Source organism: Battus philenor, unplaced genomic scaffold (genome assembly GCF_028537555.1).
Source record: "Battus philenor isolate CCGP_79_NKW_IND1 unplaced genomic scaffold, ilBatPhil1.0.hap1 SCAF_1, whole genome shotgun sequence".
NCBI classification, from domain to species: domain Eukaryota; kingdom Metazoa; phylum Arthropoda; class Insecta; order Lepidoptera; family Papilionidae; genus Battus; species Battus philenor.
The window spans coordinates 8,035,332-8,061,526 of record NW_027181661.1 but is presented as its reverse complement, the minus strand read 5'-3'; the positions used below and the strand labels follow the sequence as shown (position 1 = coordinate 8,061,526).

Sequence of the window (26,195 nt, the reverse complement as noted above, 5' to 3'; positions counted from 1 at the left end):
CTATTTTTTACATCACAAATTAATCATAATTGATTAAAAAATATTGAAGGCAAATTAAGTTGAGCTTTAATTGTATTTTTGTGTTTTTTTTTAAATATTTATAGTACAGTTGGTAAACTGCGAATGTCGACAACAAACAATGACTGAATAAATCATTGTTTTATTAATAGACGAGATTTGAGCAATGCCTAAAGTGCTACAGGACACATAAAGTCGCCAAAAAGATCCCTTCACCCGCCATGTGGCTTTAGAAATCTTTCATAATGTTGTCCCCACAGGTACATAAATATCTATCTAACACTAACAATTTAAACATTAAATTAAAATATACCAGTCCAATGGTTTACGTTACACAACGGTCTTCTGTTTTATTTCGGATTAGAAGGTTGATTTATATTTTCAGGAGAATTTCTTTTTATTCCGAAGCTTTTGTACTCCTGTAAGCAGTAACAAAATGGGTCCCGCACAGATAGTAAGAAAGACAATTCTGTCCAGTGAATAAAGTAAGAAAATTCTTAATATAAACATGGATATAATTATTATTTTTAATACCTAAAAATCTTGTTTAGAATCAATACATTTGGAATAAAGGCTCGTTCGACTAAATGCAACATGAACAATAAAACATTATTGGTGTCTATGGTTATTAAGTGCCAAGTATGCCAGATGTAGGAATTGAATATTTGACATCCGGAGCAGAATTGGTGTAATTTGAATGTGTCTGTATAAGAATAGCCTGTTGCGACTTTTTAAATTAAATCATATATCACGTTGCAGAAATGGCTTCTCCGCGCACTCGTCGTAAATTAAATTCAGTGCGCACACAAGACGATAACCATGTATGTATTAATATTATATATAAAATAAAATCCTGAAGTCATCTTGTTGGCGATGTCGTCTACGTGATATTTGTGTGAAGGACATTTGTAGCTGTGGTGAAATCAATATGCTATCCGACAGAGAGTTTTATCCAAATATTTGTCTTTCACTTCACTTGCTCTGTACAATCTGCGCAAAAATGGTTGAGCCTCCATTTTCAGTACCGCAGGCTATGTATTTAGCAAGCTAGTCACTTTCATGTTCGTTTATACAATATATTAGATACAGTACCATCAGAAAGTTTGCCGACAATCAAGTTTTAATAAAAGAAAAAATTGTCACATGGTATTATTTATTATAATTATTAGTGTAATCCACTAATTTTTAATGAATATAACAATATTTAATAAAAATTAGTAGGAAGAAATAAGTTTCAAAACTATTCATGTTTAACTGAAATTAGAGAGTAAAATTTACATATTAAACTATATTTTTCCAATTGTAATTTTAGATGTTCTTCCAACATATGTTTTGCTAAATTTGTCCACTTGTAAGTTATTTATTCTTTCTTCTAAGTATGTGTAATTATTATTTAATGGTTTGGATGAGCTTGAAACCTTATCTAGATGCAATGGCATAGATGGAAGTCTCTGCTGTAAAGATTTCAATTATTACTTTGTGCTTTTCTCAATGCAATAAATCATTTGATAAATTATAACTAGTATAGAAAAAATTACTTTTATTCAGGACAAATGTCTGCATATAGAAATTCTGACTTAATAGTCATGAATGCTACATTTTAATTTGGAATTAAATTCTTTTTCAGAAATGCTTTGAATGTGGTACTCTGAATCCCCAGTGGGTGTCAGTCACTTATGGTATATGGATTTGTTTAGAGTGCTCTGGGGTGCACCGCAGTCTTGGTGTTCATCTCTCTTTTGTTCGTTCTGTTACCATGGATAAATGGAAAGATATTGAACTCCAAAAGATGATGGTATTTAGCTTATTTCTTTACACTTCTATGCTACTTCGATATGTGTATTGCTTAAACATTCTTTTTATATTATTTGAGATAGTGTCAATTGTTCCTACAATGTTACTATTATGTTAAATCTAGGTTGGAGGGAATGCAAAAGCTCGCACCTTTTTTGAGAGTCAGCCTGACTATGAACAAGATATGACTATACCACAGAAGTATAATACCAAAGCAGCTGCTATGTATCGTCAAAAGGTTAGAAAATATTTTTTATGTAAGTCATTTAAGGGTGTGAAAAGCTTGAATTTACAAAGTAGTAATATTGTAGTATATAAACTATTCATTTTATTTGTCTATATATGTATAGGTTTCTATAATGATAAGTTAACATTATCCTATAAAATAATATAATTTTATTAAAATATCATGTTTTGACTTATATCCATAAAAATGTCACAACCAAGCAGTAAAGTATCCATGTTTTTAAATTTAGATAACAGCCATGGCAGAAGGTCGTCCTTGGAGCCCCTCTGATTATAAACCTGAGAATGTGGAGAGATCCAATTGGAATACATCACAAGATTGCTACTCATCTGGAGACAATGTCTTTCACAGCAGTGGTTCTGATAACAACATCAGTTACCAGTATGGGTATCAATATTGCTATTTTCTTTAATCCTGTAATACTTTATTTTATTATAAAAGAATTTTCCTTTACAGTAGTGAGTATGGTAGTGGACGTTACACTGGATTTGGAAGCTCACAAAAGCAGTCTCAATCAACACCTATGTCTCCTATACACAGTGGAAATGAAATGGTTGACAACACACTATCTTCTCTTGCTTCGGTAATATTTTTTAATACAAATATCTGTTATTTTAATTAAATGTTCATTGGAAAACATAGGCTGTGTAGTAAAACAAAAAACAAAGAAGGACCATTAGATATTGGGTGTAACTACTATTTAGTGCAATACTGAAACATTTTCATACTTTCATCATCATTTCTTTCTCAGAATGTTCATTCCTGGACAAAGTACACCCCATACATTTCTGTAAGGACTGGTTGGAAGCGTTTTTCTGATGATCTGAACAGGATAAATGCCGTGGGGGTCACCGGTGACCGGCACTGAACTTGGCAGTGACGCCATAGGGGCCACCGGTGACCGGCGCGCTCGGATTGATAAAAATATATATAATTCAAACAAATGACAATGCATATATTTTTTATTATTATCATGGTTGATATAGTGGTGTGAGGAAATGAATGCAGTATGAAACGTCTGAAAGTAGTATAATTTATACATGAAGTATAGTTTTATCATGCGTGCTTGTTCGTATTATCTTATTATTATTATTCGTATATATCGTCAGTTGAATTGCTTGACGTGGAATCTTCATTTGAAATCATAATTTTATGAGCTAACTAAAAAATAATAAAATCGTGAAACTATTTCTCAACAACGCATAGAAACAATATGAGATAAATGACGATTGCATATTTCTATTAGTCAATTTTTTTAATATTTTTATAAGTCGTGCAATATCGCACTCCAGCGCCATGGGGGTCACCGGTGACCCCTGTCGCAATTAACATGCCATTGTATACTGTAACTTATCCGTTGCAGATAATATTTTGATATTATATGTATCGCATAATAGAAAATTCATCGTGGCGCTGCAGACAATTCCTCTAAAATTGGCGTGGCATTCAATGTGTTAACAAGGTTTTCTGTCTACCTTGTGGGTTGATGTCCTATACTGCACTTGCATGTTGGTGTCTCCAGTCCTAAACCTTAAAGCTCCACATTACCTGCATGCTATGTGGCCTGCCCAATATCACTTCAATTTATATTTCCTCTAGACTATGTTGGTTGTTTACTTTTTTCTTTTTATAGATAATTTTTAACAATTCTTTCCAAAATTATTTTATATTAGTGTTTATCTAAAATCTAGTTATTGGAAAGTAAAACTTTAGAGCCTAATTTTAAAATTTATATAACATTACCTTAATTCAATTCTTTGAGTAGCTACATATAACCATAACTGTTTTCATTATTCTTTCTAGTCTCAAAGGATCTTAACTTTTAAGTTTTTTCTAAGTTCTACTCAATCTTTTCTTTATATTGAATTTATCCTTTTTCAATTAACCCATTGGAAGCTCCTTTCTCCGTCTTGTTCCATACAATATTATTCTAAACTACTTAATTTTTAACACAGAGCACTCTTAGTTAAATTTAATTTACAATTTTAGCAGTAATAAAATCAGAAGGCGATAGCTATGAACTGAGGAAGTCTAATAATGTGCTTCTTCTAGTCCTTCCCTGGGTGAAATATTTTTATTCTAAGTCACCCTTATGAACAATTATGTTTCTAAATGCAGGGGTGGTCTATGTTCACTACCTCGGTGAGCAAAGCAGCACGTACAGCTACCGAGAGTGCAGTGAAATATGGCGGAATAGCATCTCAAAAAGTTTCAGAAATGGCTTCCACTGTCACTGAGAAGGTTTGTTATATATATATTAAACTAGTATAGTATTAGCTTAAAGATTGGCTGTCTTAAAATGAATGTGATAAGGCATATACAATAGATAAAAATAAACAAATTTGAAACAAAAAAAGTTCCTGTTTTATGGCTATAACAATGATGATGTATACAACAACAATATCTTAAGCTTGTTTAACAAACCTTTAAGGTAAACAATCGTGGAGGTTGGAGTTCTTTGGGTGGTTCCAGTGAAGTGCGTCGATCCAGCAATGCAGGCCAGTATCAGTCACCAAGTTATGGCGCTATGAAGAGTTCTACCTCCGAACCATATTCCAAGTGGTAAGATAAATTATAGGCCATTAAAAGTTTTTGTATTGCAAAAATATTTGATTTAAATTTACATTGAAATTTAATTTAAACATAGGAGTGAACCAAGCCAGCCATGGAGAGATTCTGTAGCAGCTCGCAACAATTTAGATTCACGCGATCTATCGCAGGTCGGGGTTTCAAGCCCACCGCCAGATGTAAAAAACATTACTATAAAGAAAAAGGGAGATGATGATTCTTGGGATTGGCTCAACAATTAGATATAGTTTTTTTTTTATAATATTAAATCCCGTTTCTTATGCTTCGCATTCTATGTTATATCTAGTATTTTTTGTATCAGACGTGTACAGTAGCAGTGCCTATCATACATGTTTATGGTTATAATCTTAAACATTATCAACGAAAAATACATCGAAGTAAAGAACATTTCAGTTTTACTAAATAAGGCCATTTCTGCTCATATTTTTAGTAAATGTAAACATAGAGTTTGTACGCAAAATATTTTTAATTATTATTATGCGAAGATATCCTAAATTTGTATGCATAGAAGCTGAGATAGATTAATTTAAGTAATTATATTGTATAGATTGAACCATATCGACCAGCCGTTGCAATTCAAGAAGCATAAAAGTTAGTTATAATGAAAATTTGTTATTTGAATGTTATCAAAAAAATTGAGTTAAATGTAGTATTATTGTAATAATAATGTAGTTTTCATCTAAAGGGTAAAATACTATTTTTTTAATCTGTTACAGAAATAATTAATACCTTTGTTATAAAAATATGGAAAACAATTTTTATTCTAAAATTAAAAATAAAAATACTTAAAATAGTTATTTTTACTAGTTTTAATATGAAAAAAGTTATGAGAATTACATTCGTAAGTCCATAACAAAATAATATGAGATTAGCATTTTAAAGAAAAAAAAATAAGATTCGGCATTTGTCTTACACAAAAAAAAATACTAACATTCCTTATGTTCCAGCAAAGAGATAATACTATATTTTAAATATGTGCCCATACGCATGTACATGTATATTTCCTATCAATCAAATTCGATTTTTTGCATCTGTACAGCAGTCAAAAACGAAATATACTTTTTTAATGTTCTTAATGTAAACATTGTGCCATGCATTTATTAGTTTGTCAAAAGTTAACTAAAAATCATGTAACCATACAGGTTAAATAATTATAATTAAATGAAATATGTGCATGATTTATCTGTGCTTATCTCTATTACAATAATTTTAAACAGTTTAAATATGTGCAATAGGTAAAATGATAAATTAATAATATTTTCTTAAGCATCTAATAAATAATAATATTAAATATAGAAGATGCTATTTGCATTATTGTTTTTTTAAAAGTAATGAATTATATATTTAGTTGGATATTAAATTTAAAAAAAACTGTCCATTTGTGGTTTCTAATAATAATTTGTTATTGATACCTATATTGCCATGGGCAAAGAAATTAGCGATAGACTTTAATATCTCAGATAACTTTTATTTACATTTCAACTTATTTATTTAAACAAGTTCCTTCAAGCTCTGAAAGCCTAAAAATAATTTAAGTATTCTTTTTTAATTGCAAAATAATTCTAAACAACAGTTACCCAAAATTATGAGGATAGCTTACTCTATTGGACATTCCTAAATAATATTGCAAAAATATATTATATTGAAATTGTGCCAAGCACAATGGTAAGCAAACCACATGAGCCACAGTTGCAATGTGTCTATTTTATTATTTAAGTTTTTTATATTATATTTAATTTTATTACTGTATGTACAAATCTTAATTTTATGGCAATATCTGTTCTGTATTTGTTATCATTTTTATTTGACAACATTTGTAGGCAAATTTAGTTATAGAAAATATATTCAATATGTATACAATTTGATGGTTTTTTTGTAATCATCAATCCCTAATTTTGAAATTTTACTATAATGTGGAATCCTAATATCTGTGCATCTATTTTAATAGATTTAAGATTGCTTTATTAATTATGGAATTATGATTTCTTATGTAGTGAATTGTAAAAAATAATAACTGAATAAATGATATAATAATAGAAGCAATATTTAATTTCTCCTTTTGATTAAACATGTCTATTTGGGGTATGCATGATAAATAAGAGTTGCTGCAACAGAGTAAGTCCTTTTACGAACTAATACTTGCAAATACTATCTCATTACTCACTGGTATAATTTTTACAATAATACTAACTCTTAAGATGGCTACAAAATTGTTGCAATTCCTCATTCACCTATATCTCTACGTAGTGATTAGATAGATAAATGTATTTGTCAGCAAAAAGCTTTAAACCTATAACCGATCACACCAACCACCCTATGTATATTCAAAAACACATCATTTTAATTATAAATAATTTCGATTTGCATTAATCCCATATGCTGCTATATTATGGCAGTCAAATTTATTGTGTAAATATGTATTTTAAACTTTATCTTTTAGAATAATATATGGGTTCTTTGATTTAAGTTTTATAAACTAACTAACATCTTGGTCCTGGATAATTTATTGAATAAAAATCGTGCACTATAAAGAAATGTTTTATTTCTCTTTTTGAGATTCTTAAATACAAATATAAAAATTTATCCAAACGTTACATGTCTCATCAAGTAAACATTTGACTTCAAAGAATAATAAACATTAAACATAGTACCAGACATCTAACAGCATGAAACATATGTTGCTATTTAATACTAAGGCATATGTTTTTAAATGTATTACATAAAATAAGAAAGGAATTTTTGGTATTTAATCTTAACAAATAATCACAATAGATAATACAAGGAACAATACAGAACACTAGGATATTTGTCTGAATATCAGAAGACAATTATAAAATATATATTTAAGTTTAATTTATTGTTAACAATCAAAACAAAATCTTATTCATCTAGTATGGAAAAATATGATTATATTAAATTGGTAATACTTAAATGTTCAATATTCTTATTAACCATAAAAATTCAGACATGTTATGGAAACATTATATTTTATGAAATAGAACATGTTACAAATGCCGTCCAGCAACAAACAAAATATATCCATATCCCTTAATTAAGCAAATGTATGACTTGAAGGAATAAAACTAACATTAAACACAGTACAATAAAATCTAACAGCATAAAACATATGTCGCTGTTTAATAGTAAGAGATAACTTTACTAAAACATATTACAAAGAATAATAACCTTGATTAACCATTTCAAATCTATTCTAATACTCAGTGTTAACCAGTGATCAGAATAGATTAGAACACTAGGTTTGTCTAAACATCAAAAAACAATTATAAATCAAAGATTTAAATTTAACTTATCATAAACTATAAAATGTCAAGTTATCTAGTGTAAAAATATGAGTAATTTATACAATTTATTAAAAGTACAAAGTCAATGAGAATGTAGAGCAAACAAACGAAACATTTGCAAATGCCTAAATGAAGTAAACATATGACTTGAAGGAATAAAACTAATATTAAACACAGTACAAGACTATCAAACAGCATAAAACATATGTTGCTGTCTCATAATAAAAATGCTTCATTGATAAAATAAATACTATTCCAATAAAGTAATCAACAATAATTGTTACCAATTTATCACAAGACTTATTCAAGAGATACATTACTAAATTAGATAAAAAGTAATACGGCCCCGATTTTATACTTAAAATCTATATAACTTACATTAATTTATTAAAAAATATTAGGATTTTAACCCTTTACACTCAAATGGGAATGGCACCTGGTTGATTTGAAGTTGCAACTCGAGTGTTGGGGACAATATCTTAAATATCTAAATTTTCATTGACTTTCTTGAATAAGGCTGGGTCTAAAGCCAATGACAGCTCAATTTATATAGCAATCATAAGTTTTGGGGCCTCAAAAACAAGTGTCAAGTTTGGACTAATTCAATTTGAAAAAATTTCATTGATTCCAGTGGAGGAGATAGTAAGAAAAAAGTAAAAGTTAGAGAAATAGTAAGAGATGTGAAACACAGAAAATACAGAATTATAGAGAGAAAAAAAGAGTAATTTAAAGAGAAACCGAAATTGAAACTGGAAGATATGAATACTTTCTAATATTAAATTAGCAATGGAATTATTTGAAATGTTTTTCACCAATGACAATTTTTCACTTTAAATTTTTGTATTATGTATTAGTCCTTCAAACAATTTTTTTCTGCAAATGCTTTTTACAAATTTAATGTACCAATATTAAAAGCACATGGAAAAAGTTTCCATAATTTGACCGATATTGTCCAGAGCTGCTGCTTTTTAACAACCAAAAAAGACTGAGAGCAAAGGGATAAATACCAGAAAACAATTGTTAAACTTATGTTGCTTATGCAATAGTTCAATTTAAGTTTATCTTATTGATAATGTTAAAAAATAAATGCTAATAATTATAAGATGGTAAATTTCATAAAAACAACTTAGATCTTTTTTCATTAACCAGGTGCAAATATATCTACCTTACATCAATTCATTTTAAGTCAGTGTTTATTTAGGCCTGGCTAGATTGCATTTATGCCTGGCTAATGAAAAACACAACATGTTACAATTTTTACTATGTTTTGAGGTGTAGTACATAAAAATTCAAATATTAAATTCAATGGCCAAGACTCATTTGGAATATAATTTAAAGTAAGCACAATGAAAAAATTAATTAACTAGCACAGTAAATATTTAATAAAAATATGATCTAATTTAGCCTTAAAAATATTTTTAACCACATTTAAAATATACAAAATTGAATGTTTATTTATCGAATTAAACACCCAGTAATAGATAGGACCTTTTTAATGTGTTGTAAATCACAGTGTCTATTTAGAAATATGAAACTCAAAATATAATAACTTATAATGCCTACATGTCAAAGTAACTATCTTGCCAAGCAATCAAATACTGACTTATAAGATTTCAAATATATGATAATAAAGGTATTCTAGTTGTTAGATTAGATAGGTAACTATCAATTTTTTTTGTATAACTATCATACATGGGACTCCTTAATAAAAGTACAGTTTCCTATAACTTACTATTAATCTTTGTTCATGAGGCAACTCCTTTAGATGGCAATTGTAAAGTTTGATACTGGCTAAATCTAACCCCAGCGCTACAAGCCACTGCTTCCAAGATTTCGTACCAAAAATTCGCATTGCAGGATAAACCAGATCATTTATATTAACAAATGTTAGTAGGTAATTTACAATAATTAACATAGATAGGCAGCAAAATTCGCAGAGCCTTATGTGGTGCACCTTCGATGTATCGAACAATACGCCCAGAAGAATAATAATAATTCTCATAAGTAAATTTGCTTCTCTGTAGTGCAAGTATCGGCGGATTAAGTATTGGTAATTACTTAAAATACATACAAGGGAATTAATACAGGACAACACTTGAATAGCTGTATTGCAGTTATTGCTGTCCACTTTCCCGTATCACTCCATGTATTCTTTGCGGCCAGTTCAACAAATACTTCGCAGTAATGAGCAACTGTTAGCCAAATTTTGATTTGCTGTCGTAATGCTGAAGTCCAATGCCATAAGCTTCTCTTATAAGTTCATCGTTAAAAAACGAAATCAGATTGAAAGCCGTATAAACGAACTCCGGTAAAAAAGGCGATTTGAAAAGTTTTACGGTTAGGAAATATGCTAACATGGTTATAACCTCCAAATCTCCTCGAATCATAGCATTATTGATAACCCAGGTTTTGTAAAGTTGGAACATTTTAATAAATGTTTTAAATTTGTTGGTTCTCGTAAACACTTGTTAGAAAAATTAGAAAACGAGATATAATATTTACCAAAACTATTAATAAATGAAAAACAAAAATGTATTGATATACTGTTTAGCCTGTTCAAAATTAACAATCATAACGAAAAAAATAATATTGCACCGGGGTTGCAATATCAATACAATTACCGGAAAATAGTGAAAGCTACTTTTTTTTGAACAAAATTATTCTAATTATGTTCAAATAAATATTTAATTCTTCAAATCCTCCTTTATTTAATCTTGTATATTTGGAAAAAGCGTGATATATGAGCATCGCTGCTGCAGAAAGGTCCTATGACAAACCAACACATAAATACTGTCTCATTACTTACGTGGTATAAAAAATTGTATATCCATATAAATTTTTAATTGTTATATTTCGTGGACCTAATGTCGACGAAGCTGTAACAGTCCGCAAGGCTATCATCGTCGGCTTCGACAGAATAAGATGATTAACTTTTAATATACAGTACATACTTTTAACATACGTTATACGGTAGTATAATATTTTGCAATTCCTTTATTCCTCATTCATCTATCTTTTTATGCAGAGTTGTATCGAGCCGATTATTTATATGTGTATAAGTAATAAAAGTGCGAATATATTCGACAGCAAAAAGGTTTAAAATATTTTTCACAAATAACCAATCACATCAATCATCTTGTGTACCTGCAAATAGATACCATATGTAATCGCAATAACTTCAATAAACAGCTTTTTATTTTGAACAAATTTCGTTTAAGGATAGCAATTCCATTTCTAAATGTAGTTATGACAGCCTAATTTATTGTTTATGTACAAATGTATTAAACTCTGATCAGAACTTTCATAATTTTTAGTTTTCAGAACTTTCATAATTAGGCTCGGGATAATTTATTCAATAAAAATCTTGTATTATAAAGGAGTTTAATTTTTTAATTCTTTCATACAAAAATATTACATACAAATATTCCCAAACCAGAAATATACATACCCACAAATCAAGTAAATGTGTGGAGAATAAAACTAAGATTAAACACAGTACCAGACATCTAACAGTGTAAAAAATATGTTGCTGTTTAATAGTAAAAGATAACTTTTTAAATAAATTACACCAATTAAAAAAAAAACTTGATTAACCATTTAAACCCTCTTTTGATAATTTAGTCTTAACAAATGATGCCAATAGATAAGAACATTAGATTTATCTAAACATCAATAAAGAATTATAGATTAATATTTAACTTATTATTAATGATCAAAACAAAAGCTTAGTATAAAAAATATGAATATATTAAAAAAATGATTAGTAATACTTAAATGTAACAGTCAATGACAATGAAAAAATGTTATAAAAACATTTTACTTTTTGAGATGTAGGATGTGCCAAGGAAAGCCATCCAGCCAGAAAATAAACATGTCCAAATCCCTAAACCAAGTAAACATATGACTTGAAGGAATAAAATTAACATTAAATGTAGTACAAGACCATCTAACAGTAAAAAATATTATCTTTCTGGTTAATAGCAAAGATACTTTAGTTAAAAATTATTTAATATTAACTGTTCAAATATTAATCAACAATGAGTCTTACAAATTTATCACAACACCTATTCAAGAGGTGCATTACTAAATTAAATAAAAAATAACAGGCCCCTGTTTCTATACTTAAAATCAACTTAACATATAAACAAATTAGAAAACTAGTAGGATATGAACCCTTTGCACTCAAGTGGCACCGCCAATATGCCAATAGGTTGATTTGAAATTGTAAATCAAGAGCAGCAGACACAACATCCTAATATGTATTATGTTATTTACTTTCATGGATTAAGCTTGACTTCTGGCTATCGCAAAGCATAATTTAGTGCAAATCTGTTTAACATTTGCTTGAAACAGTCTTGCAGTAGGTATAACAGCAGTTTATAAGCCACAACAAGATCAAGTTGGGATTTATTTAATTTAAAAGATTTCTACTGATTCCATTGGAGAAGATAGGAAGGAAAAAGAAAGAGTTAGTGAAACAATGAGAGGTGTAAAACAGTAAAGTCAGATTATATAGAGAGAAAGCAAAGTTCCAAGAGAAGCCGAAATTGAAATGAGAATGCAACCTCAACAAATTGTATACTTTGTAAGAAGTATCACTAATTGTTGGTTGTATATAACTTCGTCACTCATATAAATAATTTCTAATATAAGACTAGCCATAGACTTTTTTGAAATCTTTTTCTCCAGTAAGTTTGTGGGAAAAAGTTAGCAAAACTAATACATATAACAAAAATTTAGAAAGAAGATGCTATCTCCAAATTTAATATGGCAATATTTAAAGTTCATGGATAGTGATTCCTAAGTTGGCTGAAATTATCCCGAGCTCCAGCTTGATGCAAGCAAAATAGACTGTAAGTGCAGAGGGTTAAACATCAGAGAATAATCATAAAACATACCTAATTAAGTTCAGCCTATTGTTAATTATAAAAAAAAAACCTATTCACTGGCTAGAAAGAAGTACATCGAAAATGATTGCAAACAATGGTATGTACAACAGGAGAAGTTTTGAAAATCATTTCCATTAGCCAGGTGCAAAAGTAATATATCTAACCTAACCTCATTTTAATAGTTATTTAAGTTTTGGTAAGTTTGTTTATGGTTGGTTATATTGCACATATACAATTTTCAATATATAAATATTTTTTTATAATACAAAATTGAATGTTTATTTATCATATTTGTAATCCAGTAATCACAGAAAGAACCATTTTAAAGCAATGTATACAAGTAGTATAACAAAACCAAAAAAGACTAAAAATGTTAAAAGTATAAGTTATGATGCCCACATGTAAAAGTAAATATCTTGCCAATGGTTTAAATATTGAATTATAGGACCACAAATAAAAGACAGTAAAGGTATTCTTTTTGTTAGAGAAGATAGTAAATTATCAATAACTCTTTTTGAATAATTATCATACATTGGACTCCTCAATAAATATAGCAAAAAGCTCAGTTTTCTATAACTTACTTCTAATCTTTGTTCATAAGGCAATTCTTTTAGATGGCGATTGTAAAGTTTAAAACTGGCTAAATCTAGCCCCAGTGCTACAAGCCACTGTTTCCAAGCTTTTGTACCAAACATTCGCATGGAAGCAAGATGAATCATCGGCTTCATAATATGTAATAATTCAGCATGAACAAGATCATTTATATCAACAAATGATTGTAATTTATCATCTTTAATTTTGATAGGTAGCCAATCTCGCAGAGCCACAGGTGGCGCACCTTCAATGCATCGTACAATACGCCCAGATCTCTTCAATACAAAATGAGAATCATCTTTATCATCAGTCAATTTGCTATCTGTAAATTTGCTTCTCTGTAGTGCAGGTATTGGAGGATGCTGTATTGGTAATTCCTTAAATCGATATAACAGAATTAATGCCGAGCAACACTTGAATAGCTGGATTGAAGTTATTGCCGTCCATTTTCCTTGATCACCGAATGCTTTTTTCACGGCCAATTCAACAAATACTTCGCAGTAATGAGCAATTGTTAAGCAAATTTTGATTTGCTCTCGTAAACCATAATGCTGAAGTCCATTTCCACAAGCGTCTCTTATAAGCTTATCGTTAAATAACGAAACCAATTTTGAAGTAGAGTAAACAAGTTCCGACACTAGAGGTGATTTATTAAGTTTGCCTGCTAAGAAATACGCTAACCATGTGGAAACAACCTCTACATCTGTTAGAATCTTAGGATTATTGATTACCCAGGTTTTGTATAGTTTGAACATTTTTATTGTTCTTTATGAGCTGGCTTCTCGTAAACACTAGTTAAAAAAGTTAACAAACGAGAAATAATACTTACTAAAGTATTAACAAATGATAATAAATGAGAAGAGGAATTAGTATTGATATATGTATTATTCAACTTGCTTAAAGTCAAAACGCTTAACCAAAAAAAATTTATATTTAAGAAGTGTTGCCAATAACAATATATTTACTTGAAAATAGTTAAAGCTGATTTTGATTCAACAAAATTATTCTAAATGATATTTTTAGTAGGTTAACAGAATAAAAAATCTTTATTCGTTTAGTTATTGTTTGCTTTTTAATTCAATTGTATAAAATACGAAATATTATATTTAAAAAAATATTGATGATTCACAGAAATCATCACATACGTAATCATCAATATGAATGAATTGTATGATGTTCGATAATAGTGTTCTGATATAAGATTAAGTATTGGAGGGAAAGTTCCTCTGTATTTTTTATAAAAATTCGATACATATATTAATTTTTTTTAAATAAAATTAACTATAGCCTATATGCTGTCTTTTTGCTACATAATTATTTGTCATCTTGGAGTCAGTGATGTTATGCCGTTGCTGTAGAAATTTTAGAATTAATAAAAAAAACTAAACTTAAACAAACTAATAAAAATAATGATCCAAAAAACCCGACAAGTGGTTTTGGTAGTTCTCTCTTGACATTAGCCTGTCACTTTCTAAAGTATTCAGACGACACCGAAATGAATAGACGCTAAGTCAGGGTTTTATGGCGGAGAAATTATCATCTACCAGCCAAACATCCTTATTATTTGCTGAGTGGCTAAATAAGTGGGTTGCCAAGCGATGTTTTGATAAAAGACCACACTTCTTCTATTGATTCGTAATCCATAATCTCATCAATTATTGGCGATAGACATCCAAATCGATGGTTCTGCCTGGCGATATAAACTTATAATAAACAATGCTCTCTCAATCTTACAATAGACTCACCATCACCTTGCGATTTAAATCAGGTTTTGCTACAGCCTATGCCTACTTTAGTATAATTTTCATTAACTATAAACAATTTCGTTCTAAACGGCCTATTTTCAATAAAAGTCGCAGTACACGGTACATTGGTTGAACGTTATACTAATAAATAAAGCAATGAAATAGCTATTTACAAAAACGAACGAAGAAAATGTGGAAATTATTTGTAATCATACTTAATTATGTACATTTTAAATATTATCATGTTACACGTACACAAAGACACACTCCCATCAGTTAATTCATTTATCTATTGCGTCCATTTTTTAACCTACAATCGTAACTGTTACTGACTAGATACAAACAAAGAAGAGCACTGTCTCCAACACAAGTATTCCCTCTTTGTTTAAAATCGTTGAACCTATTGTTAGCCTAGCAAGACTGTTACAACTAACTACCTACTAACTAATTTAGAAAAAGACACCAAAACCTAGGGACGTTTTCTTTTTATGTCTCACTAGTGGTTTCTGTTTCGACTTCTTTCTGCTTCGGCTGGTTTTTGTAACGAAGCGACATCGTACTCAATTTAATTAAACGTTAAAGATTTATTTAGTCGATGAAATAAATATGACTGTATTTTGTATGTATTATTTCGATACCTAATGATAAGTCAAATCTGAAAAACATTAAATAAAAATTATTAAGTTAGAGATTTTGATATCTAAAACTTTTCATTTTGTCTTCAATGTTATATTTTTCAATTAAAAAAATGAAAAATTACAATTTTATATATGTCTTATGCTCAAATAACAGCCCTTGTAATTTATATTCATATCTTAACAAAAAATATAGTCTGTAACTGTTAACCTATAGATTGAAAATAGGTAATTTGCAAACTACTACACATTTTTTACTAATTGTGTTATCTGTCCACACTTTGTTTAAAACTCTATGGTATTGAACGATTTGTTTCAGTCGATCCACTTGTCCTGCAGTCGAAAATAGTAACAAGGTGTGATTCGTACCTTTCGGGTCTTATCGGTTACTATTTAGCAGCAGTGCATACATTTTAATAAAGCTATTCATTACTAAAGTCTTAAATTATTGTCGAAAATATGGAAGAAGATATGATAGACCAGAATGATGCAGCTCGTATTGTGTTCAAGGACGAAAACATACTTCTTCACAATACATCATTAGATGGTGAAAAGAAAGATTTATTTTGGATCGGGGGAATGATGAAATGCTTTTCCACGATTTTCTCTGTGTTTGGGGGGACGGATCTTAAGAAGCAAAAAGGTGAGTTTGTTTTCGTCTGTTATTCAACATTGCCAGCGCTTATTGCATGCAATTCCCGGGAAACATTCAAGGTCATCTCGCGCCACCCTGATTTTCAAGGACGCAGCTTGATTGATTTTCTCTATTATTCGAAGCTAAATATTAAAAACATAATACTGATATTTCAATTGTATAATAAATTGAAAATACACAATTGTTGCATATGTTTGATTTCGTTAGTGTCTGATTTACATAATTTGTTTTTTTTTTTTATTGATTTACTTTTAATAAATCATTATTATCGTATTCGTATATCATCTTTGTTTTGTTGCTTGCGAAAAAAACAGTGACGTAATTTTATAAGAAGGATCAGTAAAAAAGTTTTATGTTAAAATTATTACTGAATTAGTTAAACATGGAAAATATTACTTTAGACATTCTCTAAAATTTACATGTTAATGTTTAAATTAATATTTATGCAATATTGAATTGCAGTACAGGATGAAAATGTTAAAGGTCATGTGGGTGTTGGGAGGTGGGGGTGGGAAGATGAGGCCTCCCCGTTTAAGCTTTGAGCTTGAAGGGAGATGCCTACCTGGAAATCTAATTTTAGATTTGTGCTATGTGCTCATTTTGTTATTATCCTAGATTCCTTATTGATTGATTGTTATTGCAGATGGACAAAGCGAATTAAAACTTAATGCTTGCCTGATATGTTTTTTATAACTAAAAATCATATTATGTATTTATTTAGGATTTCTTGCAATTTTATAAAATTAAAATTAAATCAATAATTCTTACTGTAAACACCTATGGCTATATTTCCATAAAATAATCACAAACTGAAAAACTACTTTCAATTGATTATTATGTTTTGTATCGAGGTTTCTTTTACGTATTTTAATCGTTTTGTAGATTTATAATACTAATTATTTTTCAAAAAGGGTTTATCAAATTTTAAATTTGTTAAAATGTTAGATATTGAAGCATTTTATTATTAAACTATAATTTTTCAGAAGAACAATGGGAGGTTCCATTTGAGTCATTATCAGACTTAGTCTATCTGGGATCTGGAGCTCAGGGGGTTGTTTTTGGTGGCAACCTTCATGGGGAGATGGTGGCTGTCAAGAAGCTGCGTGACAAGACAGAGACAGATATCAAGCATCTGAGAAAATTAAATCATGAGAATATTGGTGTGTAAAAATTGAAAGTTGGATACAACATTTTAAAGCTTTTATACTCCAATATAGACAATAGTACTTGATTTGGATCTCTCCTAAATTGCTGTTGTTAGGTATTTTTGTTGGTACCTATGGTACATAATGCCTAAGTAAAAGCTTTTATAAATGTTATCTATTTGTTATTATATAAGTTATTCAAATAGGTTTGTTGGGGCTTTAAATAGACATCCTTTACAATACTTACTGTTAAAATTATTTTGTAATGTATTAATGATTCTAATTATTCATGTCAATGAGTACACTGTTCCTTAAAAAATAAAATAAAGTATTAACTTATATAAATTGTATGTTAAAAAAGAGTTGAAGACAAATCTCTATTTGAGGCTACACTTAAGTGGGTATATTGTGGCACAATATTGGACATTTGCCTACATATTTACCTAAGTTTAAATTACTGGCCTATTAAAAACTTTTTTGTGCTTGTGTGAGTGAGAAAACAATTAAAACTGTCTTGTGCACACATGGATACACCAAAGCTACTTATTATTTCTATTTATCAATATGTGGCACATTGAAGCTACATGATTAAATTTTTATCCAATAATATATACAATTTTAGGCAAATATACAATTAAATAACTGATTGCAGTGTAGTGTTTAGTTACAATAAGATATAAAGCTTAGAAATATGAAACCCTGCTTTTTTGCATTTTAAGTCTTGCAAAAATAAACAATCTCTAGACCTTATATGTTTACTTTTCTTAGGAAAAGCTGCATTTTATTCCAAAAAAGTACTAGAATTACCCTAAGAAGTTGATATCAGTAACCTCCAGAGTTTCTTTGAAATAAAATATTTTGCATGGAATATAATTTGATTTTTATTTTTGTTATTTATCTAGTGCGGTTCCGAGGTGTCTGCAGCCAACCTCCATATTTCTGCATTGTTATGGAGTATTGCCAATATGGGCCACTCTTTGAGTTTTTGCATAGTGGAGTCTGCTTCAACCCAAAGCAAATTTTAAAATGGGCGAAGGAAATTGCTCAAGGAATGAGCTACCTTCACAGCCACAGGATTATACACCGCGACTTGAAGAGTCCCAAGTGAGTTGCTAGAAATTGAGATATTAATTTTCGAATGAATTATGTTTATGTATTAATGTTTTAGCCAATGCTCGTGTACTCATATTTTGAATAATTCTTTCAGCGTGTTAATCGGCGACAATTTGGTTGTGAAGGTTAGTGACTTCGGTACAAGTCGCGAATGGAATGACGTAAGCGCTATAATGAGCTTCACTGGCACTGTGGCTTGGATGGCTCCTGAAGTGATACGCCATGAGCCGTGTTCAGAGCGTGTCGATGTCTGGTCTTACGGCGTGGTGCTGTGGGAATTGCTTACTCAGGAGGTTCCTTATAAGAACATGGAAACTCACGCTGTGATGTGGGGCGTTGGCACTGACACCATCTCTTTGCCAATTCCAACCACCTGCCCAGAAAGCCTTCAGCTGTTGCTGAATCAATGCTGGAATCGCATTCCAAGAAACAGGTAAAGTAAAGTTATATATTTAGTTAGCTTTTGCATTTGTATAGCTTTGTTTAATTAACATTCTTTGCCTTAGACCTCCATTCAAGATAATTTCGGCTCACTTAGAGATTGCTGGGGAGGAATTAAATGCTATGCAAGGAGAAACTTTCAAAGATATTCAGGCCACTTGGCGCATAGAAGTGCAGAATGTGATGGAAAAATTCTATGTCAGGTAAATATTATGTTTTTTTTTTATCTACCGCATAAAATATTTTCGCTTAATAATTTGTTATTGATTAGCGAGCATTCAAAAAGCATTATTTATTATTTTTTATATATTTAATACTTTTTTTTATATAATTGTTTTATTATTCTTACCTTTTATATTGCCTACATCATAATTAGTTTTAGTTTTAAAGCTGTTAAGGATGGTGCAGACCATAGATAAAATTTTAATCATTTATTTATAAATAAAGATGTATTGTTTTATTAACTTAAACTCTTAGTGGGTTTATAGTTTGTGGTTTTATCATATATATTTATTATAATTATTATTTTACTACAATAAATATTTAGTTATTTCTTTTTAAGACTCCAAGACTCATCATTGTTAAATTGGTAGCGTCTCTTTAATGCCTAGTATACAATGCTAGTAGCCAGGAACAAGAAAAGGAGATATCTGTATGAAATATATAATTTCAATTATAAAGCTATTCATACAAAAATTGAATTTAAAAAGGTTTTAAAAAAATGAAGGTTCTAGACATTAATAATTTTTCTTTAAAATTGGAGAGTATAGTGCCATATATGTTGCTGAATATTAAATTACCAGAAGAAATTTCACTCATTACGAAATGGCAGACATATAACACATTCTCTTTCAACTCTTGGAGCGAACTTATTCAAAATGATGCATAGGAGTAGGGGGACTTATATATTACTAATAGCAATACTATTGTAAAGTTGCAGCAATTTACAATATATTTTATCATTGCTGCTAATACTATTGTTAAATAGATAAGCAACTTTTAAAGTAAGCCTTATCTGCATAAGACACCTGAGACTGTTTTTGCCTCAAACTCTTAAATGATTAAAGTTAATAAAGTTTATGAATTTGGTTGTTAGTTGCGTGTAGAGTTTTAAACGACCGCGTTTGTGATGATAGAACTGAGCAGCCGCAAGCCCAGGATGCGGCTTCGCGTCGCGAGGAAGAGAAACGCGCTCGTCACATGTACGAGCAGCAGTTAAATCGTGCCAATGAGCTGTACATGGAGGTGTGCGCCGTTCGTCTCCAGCTCGAACAGCGCGAGAAATCCATCGCCGAGTAAGTTGCTACGTAAAGCCATTGACTACTTACTCTTCCATGTCAGCCGAACGGCGACCACTGCAATATAAAAAGTCTTCATAACAATAACATTACAATACCGGATGAGAGTACATCGTATTATAATTGCATCATCATAGTAATTTCAGCCATATGATTTCTACTGTTCGACGCCCTTCCTCATAGATTTTCAATAAGACCAGTTGAACGTCATTCATCGGTCCATGGTCTCCACTCTAAAACTACAAGGCCCCGGCGGCTACAGTTCTGCACTCTTTATGGCCTGTGCGCGCCCACTTTCTCCTTATCCGTAAATCTATTTCTTAAAGGAATCCAGAATATAGTCCCCTTCACGGTTCATTGAGCAACTGTGAGCTGGCCAATGAGGCCCAAATGACAGACATTTTTTTTGTGCCGTAAACCATCATTGGAGTAAGATGTATTGGTCGACCATATCGAAGATATTGTATAATAAAACGTTATTTATATTTAACAGCCGCGAAAAAGCCCTCAAAAGCTGCCGCTGTGGATTGCGTAAGACTTTGAAACATTATCAGCGCCAGACCTCGTCGTCATCGGATGGAATAGATGCTTCGCTACCTTGCGCCCAAGGCTTCAATGAGGTCACTCACCGCCGCCGCAAGAAGAAGCAGTCGGAGTCCAACACTCCCGCCCATGTGCTCGTGAACTTCGTGGACACGAAGGCAAAAGACCCGCAGACGGTAACGCTCTCTGTTACTGGCTTCATGGGCTGCGAGTGCAATGACGTCATCGACAACAACAACGTCGATACCGTTATGACCATGAAGGACACCGTTGTTGAGAAAAACGGTAACAATGTTGACGACACCGTCTGCAAAATTCAGAATGCTGTCAACGACAACTATATGCCAGAAGTAGCTCAAGTCTAAATATTTAACTGTCTCACGTAAAGTTCTTATTTGATTTGTGGTCAACGTTTTCAGAAGTTATGGCGTTGCGCTGAATAAGTATTTCGAATGTCGATGCAGGCGAAAATTATTTCATCGATTAAGATTTTGGAATTCGTGTCATATAATATAGATATACACCCTACTTTTTTTACACGGTTTGTAATAACACGGTTCACTTAATGCGAATTGTTTCTTCTGACATGAATCCCTACATTTTTTATATATAATTTTTTGAGCTTACAGGAAAGTATGTATACAACAACAACAACACAGTTGTGGGAATAAAAGGGGGAACAGTTGTGCAAGACATATGCGTATCCGATTTATACGCTAATGATGGCATTATAAAGGTACTTCTTGTCAATGACAATTAATACTTTCAAATTAGATTTTTATTCCTATTTTAATTTTGTATTTTTTATTTTGTACTTATGAATTTCGACTATAGAATTTATTTATTTTTTGTAATAAAAAAGGAACTTAATTACGTTTATATGTAATCCCCGTTTAATTATTACTTATTTTGCAAGGTTTGTTGATATTTGGAATTTTTTTATCTTACCTGATTTTTTATAGTTGTGGAACATATCAACAACCATAAAATTTTACCATATGTCACAGGTATTTTACTATCTATGTCATGACTTTTTTTAAGCTGAGAGACATATCCCCACATTTATCATAAGTCACATGTATTTTATTATCTATTTCATGATTTTTTTTAAGTTGCGAGACATATCTCTTCATTTACCATAAGTCACATGTATTTTACTATCTATTTCATGATTTTTTTTTAAGTTGAGAAACATATCCCTACATTTACCATATGTCACGTGTATTTTACTATTTTATGATTTTTTTTAAATTTAAGAGACATATCCCCACATTTACCATTTGTCACATGTATTTTACTATCTATTTCATGATTTTTTTTAAGTTGAGAAACATATCTCTTCATTTACCATAAGTCACATGTATTTTACTATCTATTTCATGATTTTTTTTTTAAGTTGAGAAACATATCCCTACATTTACCATATGTCACGTGTATTTTACTATTTTATGATTTTTTTTAAATTTAAGAGACATATCCCCACATTTACCATATGTCACATGTATTTTACTATCTATTTCATGATTTTTTTTAAGTTGAGAAACATATCCCTACATTTACCATATGTCACGTGTATTTTACTATTTCATGATTTTTTTTAAGTTGAGAGACATATCCCCGCATTTACCATATGTCACATGTATTTTACTATCTACTTCATGATTTTTTTAAGTTGAGAGACATATCTCTACATTTACCATAAGTCACATGTATTTTACTATCTATTTCATGATTTTTTTTAAGTTGAGAAACATATCCCTACATTTACCATATGTCACGAGTATTTTACTATTTCATGATTTTTTTAAGTTGAGAGACATATCCCCTCATTTACCATATGTCAATGTATTTTACTATCTATTTCATGATTTTTTGTGTGTTTCTTAGGAACGTATCTGCCGTGTAAAAAAGTTTTGGGTGTATATATATATATATATCTTTTGGTTTGCAACTAGTGTCAGAATTTTTTCTTGTTTAAAACTTTAGTATAACATTCAAATTAATTTCATTGATTGATGATCTTAAGACGAGCAAATTGAATTACATAAAGATTGAAAACGGTTGAAAGCGATCTCTTATCAACTTGCTATTAGAAGTTAACCTCAACAGTATTTCACATATTTTATTCTTTCAAATAATATTTATTGAATATTTAAGTATTTGCTAATGTCTCCCCCGCCGTGCTTGGAGGCCTAAAATTAGGATTGAAATCTCTTTTAGAAATCTCGATAATTTATTATAAAGTTATATGATAATCATTAAATTATTGGTGTTGTATGAATTTAAGAATACTATATTCCGATTTTTTGAGATATCCAAATTGTTTCCTGAGAACATGCTAAAGATTTATATATATATAACATAGACATAAATAAATGTAACTTAAATCAAAATTAGCCCAAACATTCGTATACCAGTGTAATCAATTAGTAATAAAGTAAATGTTTGATTAGATTCATTGCTATTTTGTTAGAATTATTTAAATTTTAAAAGCCTTGAAATCTTTCAACTTAAAATTTTTACATTTTCTATACTTAATTTGTTATTTTTTTTTGTTAATGTGTGGTAGAACGTGGTTCCTTTTTTTAGTTTTGTATGCATAAAATATTATTTGTATCGTTTACGGGTATGTGTAAGGATGTATCTCATCGTGATATATGAGGGTTGACATTATTGTCAATGTTTACAGGAACTGAGAGAACATAATTCAACATTTACATATTAATTTGGTCATGACTGACTCTTCTATTCGTTTTAACTCGATCTTTTCAAAACTATTTTTTGTAGAATTGCATTAAATGTATTAATATATGATTATCTTTACTCATAGAAATAGAAAAAAATATTTTGATAACGACGCGATGATTTGCTACACATATAACTATGACAGAGTAAATTTTGAAGGAATTATAACCATTAGTACCTGTGTGGCAACTCATAAAGCGAATTTAGTAAAATTAAAGAGAAAATATATAATAATACAGGCTTTAACGATATAAATATTATAAAAAAAATCAAAAGTATTTGAACATAATTAAAGTCGTAGTTTTAAAAATATTTTTGAACAGAAGGTTAACTTTTATGACAAGTAAGTTTCTCGTACATACTCCATCCGCTCTAATGTTGGATAAATAAGCAACTATATAACCGAAACATTAAAATTTTCTCTTTCATGATAATTATTTAAGTTTTGCTCAAAATAGTAAGTTAATTAATAATTTAAGTTGACAATACTCTTAACATTCCATATAGAAAACAATACGAGTATTATCATTAATATTGATTATTTACTTAATAAAATATAAATAAAAAAATACAGCTTGTCTGTTGTCGATTTTGGTTTAAACCTAAAATATTATTTCTAAAGATTGTTTATTAAAGAATTTTCGTCTAACTATGCTGCCTAAAATCGATTGAAAATATTCTATTCGCGTATTTATTTCATTGTTAAACGAAATTTGTTTACTATCCACTGATTCCTAAAAGCTGGTCTAATTATTTATATTTTTTTGTACATTTATTTTTAACAACTACATTTATTACTATTGTTAACCATAATTTCAGATTCCTTTTGTTTTGTTTATTTACTGTACAAATGTCAGAATATCAAGAAAAATACCGTAGATCAAACTTCGTGTATGTTTGTGCATATATGGAAAAAATCTTCGATTTCAGGTTCTTTTAAGTACGACGTTACGTATTAGGTCTTAAAGCGGTATCTTTAGGAATGGTGGTGAATGGTTTATCATGTTATGCCTGATAAATCTCTCTGCGTATTACTGCACGTGATGCAATCACTCAGTCAGGTGAATGCAATGCGTCCCTCATACAAAAATCATAGGCAGCATAGTTGACGAGGTCTATAGGAGCTTACCACTTGAGTATATTTTTACATTCCTAATGATAAGTAGGCTGAAAACAATAGACTGCACCTAGTCTAAATTTTTTGATGTATCTTTACTATTTCTACTATAAATTCTACTATTTTAGAATTAAATGTTACCAATATTTTACAACTTAAAAATACTTTTGAACTATATAATACATGGTATTATTACAGTTTTGATGAATTGCATAATTTTCTTTGTAAAAACTTGAAGAACCTGTATTTAGATCATGGATTTCTTTTAAAAATATATATTTTTATACCTTAATATTATATGGGATGTATATGAAAATATTGAAATTAACAAAAATAAACAATTTACTTTTTTTTCTTAAAATAACTGTGATTATTTTTCAAGTTAAATTCTGGGCGACATCGTGAATATGTTTTATTTACAATAATTCTTCGCTCAATTTTACTTGGCACTTAGATTTTATTAAGTATATGTCTAAGCGTAATTCAATTTATTATTTTACATTTATATTAGTGTTATCCATGTAATTCACTATGTCATAAAAATGTATTGCATATGTTACTCTATTCCTTTTCTAATTAAACTTTGTTCTATTGTAAGGATTAGCCTAACATGTGGTCTAGTCGTAAATTTAACTTAAATATACTTAGATTTAGACATTGTAGTTTTGATCGAAAAAATAAATAAAGTGTGTAACGAATTCGTTTTTTATTTCACCTTTTACACCGAACTTTTCATTATGTACGCAGTAGTAATACAATAATCGTTCAATTTTAACTGTGTCTAAATCCGATCAGTTGGGAATTTAATTGAAAATTATGAAAGTTATATACTGACGTAAATATATTGCGTTGACGATTGAATGAAACCGTATCTGGCGATTCGACTCGTGATTTGCTGAACAATTTTGTTATATACTTATTAATTTATTCATATTATTACCTAAATACGGTAATTTAATGCACGGTGTCACATTTGCGGCATTTTGCCGCTCAGTTGATGATACACGTAGACTGCTAAGAAATTTTTTTCCCGAAAGAGAAAAACTGGTATCAGAGAAGTATAAAGACGTAAACAATAGTTAAAATAAAAATATTTGATTCCATGAACATTGATTTGTTAGCGACTTTTCTAAAATCGAACATTGTTTATTTGGCTCGTTAGTTTTTGAGTTTGACATCCCTGATTTAAAGTAAACCCTTGTGTACGTCATGTGAAGAATAAGGTAGAGCTCAATTTGATAGAAACAAGAATTAGATTGAACTCCGTTACAAGGCATCCTTCTACTTAATATTTCGAAGGTTTCAAACGCGCCCTGATCTAAGAA

The 26,195-nt window shown here is 29.8% G+C and overlaps 3 protein-coding genes across 3 annotated transcripts; 2 read left to right on the top strand and 1 right to left on the bottom strand.

The window, feature by feature from the left end:
• The first annotated feature begins 681 nt into the window (after positions 1 to 681).
• ArfGAP1 (ADP-ribosylation factor GTPase-activating protein 1) lies at positions 682 to 6,890 on the top strand. The gene is made up of 8 exons (XM_068777854.1): positions 682 to 839; positions 1,646 to 1,813; positions 1,937 to 2,050; positions 2,289 to 2,440; positions 2,516 to 2,642; positions 4,178 to 4,300; positions 4,491 to 4,621; positions 4,707 to 6,890. The coding sequence occupies exons 1-8, from the start codon at positions 780 to 782 to the stop codon at positions 4,867 to 4,869; spliced, it is 1,038 nt and encodes a 345-aa protein (XP_068633955.1). The 5' UTR covers positions 682 to 779; the 3' UTR covers positions 4,870 to 6,890.
• Positions 6,891 to 11,402: 4,512 nt separating this feature from the next.
• On the bottom strand, positions 11,403 to 14,330 carry Pex16 (peroxin 16). The gene has a single exon (XM_068761422.1). The coding sequence runs from the start codon at positions 14,186 to 14,188 to the stop codon at positions 13,226 to 13,228; it is 963 nt and encodes a 320-aa protein (XP_068617523.1). The 5' UTR covers positions 14,189 to 14,330; the 3' UTR covers positions 11,403 to 13,225.
• Positions 14,331 to 16,128: 1,798 nt separating this feature from the next.
• wnd (wallenda) lies at positions 16,129 to 21,818 on the top strand. Its single transcript, XM_068762516.1, has 7 exons — positions 16,129 to 16,456; positions 17,452 to 17,628; positions 18,516 to 18,717; positions 18,821 to 19,159; positions 19,233 to 19,370; positions 20,304 to 20,462; positions 20,959 to 21,818. The coding sequence occupies exons 1-7, from the start codon at positions 16,273 to 16,275 to the stop codon at positions 21,371 to 21,373; spliced, it is 1,614 nt and encodes a 537-aa protein (XP_068618617.1). The 5' UTR covers positions 16,129 to 16,272; the 3' UTR covers positions 21,374 to 21,818.
• The last annotated feature ends 4,377 nt before the right edge of the window (positions 21,819 to 26,195 follow it).